The sequence below is a fragment of the Atta cephalotes genome, assembly GCF_000143395.1.
Source record: "Atta cephalotes unplaced genomic scaffold scaffold00013, whole genome shotgun sequence".
In the NCBI taxonomy this organism is placed as follows: domain Eukaryota; kingdom Metazoa; phylum Arthropoda; class Insecta; order Hymenoptera; family Formicidae; genus Atta; species Atta cephalotes.
This window is the reverse complement of record NW_012130077.1, coordinates 4364044-4368940: the sequence shown is the minus strand read 5'-3', so window position 1 is coordinate 4368940 and position 4897 is coordinate 4364044. Positions and strand designations below refer to the sequence as shown.

At 31.8% G+C, this 4897-nt stretch overlaps 2 protein-coding genes across 2 annotated transcripts; one reads left to right on the top strand and one right to left on the bottom strand.

The window, feature by feature from the left end:
* The first annotated feature begins 2659 nt into the window (after positions 1-2659).
* LOC105617538 (mitochondrial import inner membrane translocase subunit Tim17-B-like) lies at positions 2660-3892 on the top strand. The gene is made up of 2 exons (XM_012199094.1): positions 2660-2738; positions 3122-3892. The coding sequence occupies exon 2, from the start codon at positions 3124-3126 to the stop codon at positions 3613-3615; it is 492 nt and encodes a 163-aa protein (XP_012054484.1). The 5' UTR covers positions 2660-2738; positions 3122-3123; the 3' UTR covers positions 3616-3892.
* Positions 3893-3899: 7 nt separating this feature from the next.
* Positions 3900-4640, bottom strand: LOC105617537. Its single transcript, XM_012199093.1, has 2 exons — positions 4336-4640; positions 3900-4255 (listed from the first exon to the last, which is right to left on the bottom strand). Exons 1-2 carry the CDS (start codon positions 4456-4458, stop codon positions 4046-4048), a joined length of 333 nt encoding a protein of 110 aa, XP_012054483.1. The 5' UTR covers positions 4459-4640; the 3' UTR covers positions 3900-4045.
* Positions 4641-4897: the final 257 nt, after the last annotated feature.

The following is a 4897-nucleotide window of genomic DNA, read 5'->3' as shown; positions in this document are numbered from 1 at the left end:
TATATATATATATATATATATATATATATATATATATACACACACACACACACACATACATATAAAATATCTGAAGTTTTGACAAAACGCTCATGTGTAAAACGGATTAAACTGAGTTAAAAAGTTCTCTACCATTTTGCAATTTTTGCAATAGTTAACAATTTTTGTCTCTTGCAGTTTTTTTTGTAAAGTTGATAGTATTTAAGAAAAAAATTATTGAAGATCAATATTCGACAATTTTTAGTAATTAATATCTTATTAACAAGCAAATGTATCCCCAATGATATAAATGATTATATTTATATGCTGGAAAAATGAATACTTATATTAGGTGCAATAATGGAAAAATCCATTATTTTTCCATTCAATTTCATGCAAAAATAATATGGATTCTTTTTACTACACCTAATATATTAATAAATTCTTATCGAACAATTATTTATTAGTAATGAATTGCTTTTTATACATATAGAAATTCAATTATAATCTTGTATTTAACGTATATGTGCAGACAAACAATAAGGCAGTCCAATAATTTTGATTGATTGATCCCCACTCTATTTTTCCGAGATTCCGTTTTCCGAAAATTCGATTATCATGAGACCTTGAGGCTTTCTAGTTCCATTTTCTAACCCTGTCGATAAAATCATAGCACAAAGAAGATCAAAAATAGATGTGATTCGAGAGACTATTTTCCAACGCCGATAAAATCACATTCTGCTATATTAAGGTGCATTTACATGCAAGCATCAAGAAGCGGAAGGAGCAATCAATCAACCGAACGGTAGTGATGTAAAAATATTTTTTTACGCTACAATAAAAATCATCTCGTTGATTGCTTCCGCTGCTTGAAGCTTACATGTGAACACCCTTAGGGTTATAGTACAGAAAAAATTTAAGTAAGTGAATTGATCAATCACAGTAGTCCGTAAGGCCATAACATAATGGTCTACAATGGGCAGTAGCAGTAATGGATTAAGGAGTAGGCGTAGAAATCGACCAATCATAGTTGAGTATTCTCACATTCGACTATGATTGGTTGATTTTACTCTTTAATCCACTACTGCTACTGCCTATGTAGACCATGCATTATGCGTGATCAAAGGCAAATAAAGTTTCAATAAATGGATAAGACTGTAAGAGTAAGAAATTGACCAATCATAGTCGATTAATAAATGGATAAGACTGTAAGAGTAAGAAATTGACCAATCATAGTCGATTATTCTTTTCACATTCAACTGTGATTGATCAATTTGTTACTCTTACAACTTCATCCATTACTGCTACTGCCATTGTAGATCACGCATAAGAGTAACAAATAAACCAATTACAGATGAATATGAGACAAATTTGTGTGGCGACTGTGATTGGTCAATTTTTTACTCTTACAGCTTCATCCATTGTGCTATCAGTGCCAGCATCGCAGCCAATACGGTAGCAAAATTCTAATCCAATTAGCAATCCAATAGTAAAACAAGCATCGTGTCGCAGGTTTTAAATCTAACGAAGAATTAAAGGCAAGAACCAATTATATTAAAGAATTACTAAGCACTACTGATTAGTTTTCTCTGCTGAATGCAACCATTGGAAGATTTTTACAGGAATTAAGACCCGGTCTTATCAACTCCAATTAAGCTAATCAGTCGATTAAATATCAACAATGATTGATCAATTCTGCTGAATAGCAAATGCGATTAGTCAGTTCTAATGTAACAATCGACTGATTAAGTTAATTGGAGTGGTGAGATCGGCCCTAAGTGCATTTTGATGAAATAGAATAATTAGGGTAAGTATTTCAATTGTGACTTGTGATAATATATTACTCCGTATGTCTTATTAGCATAGACATGCACCTTATCTTATCCTTCTCGACACTATAATTTTATTGATAAAATAGATGCAGTACATATTTAGATTGTGATCCGATTCATGCTGACAACGCAGCGTTTGTTTTCGTTTAATATTTGACAAACAACAAGGATAAAATGATTTTTAGCGTTGTGAACATGAATTGGACCGCGATCTTAAAGCTACACTTTCCATAACAGTATCCGTAAACGTATAGCCCATTCTACAATGACCAGTAGCAGTAATGGATTAGGCGTAGAAATCAACCAATAATAGTCGAATGTGAGAAGAATAATCAATTATGATTATACACATTCGATTATGATTGGTCTATTCTTTAATTCACTGCCTATTAGAGTAGAATAGGCTTAACATAGACCAATCGCGTTGCTCGATTCGGTCGTTCGTAACCGTAATGCGTGGTCTATAATGGCAATAGCAGTAGTGGATTAAGAAGTAGGTATAGAAATCGACCAATCATAGTTGAATGTGAGAAAAATAATCAACTATGATTGGTTAATTTCTACGCCTATTTCTTAATCAACTACTGTTACTGCCCATTGTAGATCATGCATTACAATCGAACGCGATTAATCGAAAACCTTATTATTATGTTACGAAAAGTGTGTGTGACTAGCGTAATTTGTAGTTTTCATACCGTTAAAATGAACGTTTGTGCGCTGGTTTACGAGATTCTGATGACCTTACGAAAATGGTTGACTAATTTGCCGTCTAGCTTCTGTCTACCATCGGTGATGTAATGATACGTTTATTTGCCAGAATATCGAAGTATCTACCCTTTCATATTCTTTCACATATTTAGCGGACGAAGTGTCGTGTGTTTGGCCTTTTGCATCTCAATTAAAGATTTTTATCAAACAAATTATACGGTAAATACAAGGATAAATTATTTTATTTTTAAAAAACCTATTTGTTTTTAATATATGATAGAATATTCGAAGATGTTACGTGTGAATTAGCTTTCAAACTATACGAGACTTTATTCTAACCTTATCACGTAATTTTTGTAATAATTTTCGTAATTGTCTTTTAGCAAGATGTATATAAATGTACATTCTTGCGTAACACATTTGAAATATATTTTTGAATATCCAAAATATAAATTTAATTCTTTTTTAAAGTAATCTCGAGATTTTAATAATTACTTAAATAACATTAAGTTAATATATAATGAATAATTCTTGTTCTATGAAAATTATATTAATCTACTATATTATTTTAAGAAATTGTTACTCTTATATGATTGCTACAGATATGGAGGAATATGCAAGAGAACCATGTCCTTGGCGGATAGTTGATGATTGCGGAGGTGCCTTTACAATGGGAGTCATAGGCGGAGCAATCTTTCAAAGTATTAAAGGTTTTCGTAATGCACCAAGTGGATGGAGGCAGCGTTTTACGGGCAGTGTTGTAGCGATTAGACAACGAGCACCTATTATCGCTGGAAATTTTGCTGTATGGGGCGGAATGTTTTCCACAATTGATTGCACATTAGTCCACTTTAGAGGAGGAAAGGAAGATCCTTATAACTCTATTATTAGTGGCGCAGCAACTGGTGGAATTTTAGCAGCAAGAAATGGGTTACCAGCAATGGTAGGCAGTGCAATCATTGGTGGAGTGCTTTTGGCATTGATAGAAGGTGTAGGAATTTGTTTCACACGTCTCTCTGCTGAACAATTCAAACCACCTGCATTGGTTGAAGATCCATCACAACTTGGTCCACCGCCGCAGGGCTATCCATCATAATGTTCAACCAAATTCTTTAGATTTTTTTCAAATTAGAATGAAATGTTCAAATAACGATGTTCTATAGTGCTTTGCATCAGAATATCTCTTGAACATCTCCTTTTGCCAATGTTAAATTTATATGCAGCATGGAAGTCTTAGATTTAAGTTTGAATAATATTTTATGTTGTTTTCTTACTTATTGCTGTATTTCTTTAAATCCTCCAACTAGAAAGCCAAACACAATATTTTGTAAGAACATGTCCTGTAAATACATATAAAATGTAAGTAACAAAAATAAATGCACAGACAATATAATCATTTTTATTATAAAATATTTTATATAAACTTATAAAAAATTTGTGAATTCTACAAATTTAATTATTTCAAGTATCATATAGCGTAATCACAATAACAAATTAAATTTCTAGCATCTATTTAAGACATTAGATCAACAGATGAATTCATCATCTTCAGTTTCTTCTTCGAAATTATTTATAGATGGTGCTACAGATAAATCTAAATCTTGTTCCGTTAGATTTTTTGAATCATCTACTGGCTCAATTTTTACACAGTTATTTTTAATTGATGCATCTGGTAATATTTCTTGTCTTGAATATTCTGATCCAAGTAGAGTATTCCTCAAATGTAATCGTTCAACCTACAAAATTATTTGAGATATTTTTAATTAAATTAAATTATTTGATGAGAACATTATTTAATATTTAAATTTTGACAAACCTGTAAAGCAAGTATTTGCTTCTCAATCTTGGATAGTATGTCAGTCAGAAATTCTTTTTGGTTCCTTAACCGTTCACGGTATTGCGCCATTTCATACGGAGAAATTCGTGCTTCTTTGCTCATTGTCACTTTGTTGATTGTTCTGCTGATTTTTCACATTTCACAGATTATGTTACTAGTCGATATTCCTTGATTGTATAGAATAATTTATTTTTAATCGAAACGAAACCGAATTACAATATTTATATCCCTTCAAATATATTATGATTGTGTTTAGAAAATACTAGTTCAATAACTGTCCAATAAATAATAAACAATTATTTCTGACTAGAAAGAAACTTGAGAGAGGCCGTGCCGATCTTTTTCATGTTACTGTCGAAATCACCCATACACTACTGCCAGTATCCATTTTCCAGTTTGAGAACTACGTGATTACATATATTTTCTGACACTATCGATAAGATCGTATCGTCGAAAGTAGATATGGTTCGTCTCGGTACTAAATTCTCAGAACAGAAGTATGCTGACTGTTCATGGGAGAATTAGTTTAATGAATCCTTAA

Excerpts from the sequence above, each read along its gene's own strand:
- LOC105617538 (XM_012199094.1), top strand. The coding sequence starts at position 3,124 with ATGGAGGAATATGCAAGAGAACCATGTCCTTGGCGGATAGTTGATGAT.
- LOC105617537 (XM_012199093.1), bottom strand. The coding sequence starts at position 4,458 with ATGAGCAAAGAAGCACGAATTTCTCCGTATGAAATGGCGCAATACCGT. Across the intron at positions 4,256-4,335 it reads AGCAAATACTTGCTTTACAG|GTTGAACGATTACATTTGAG; the intron begins GTTTGTCAAAAT and ends ATAATTTTGTAG.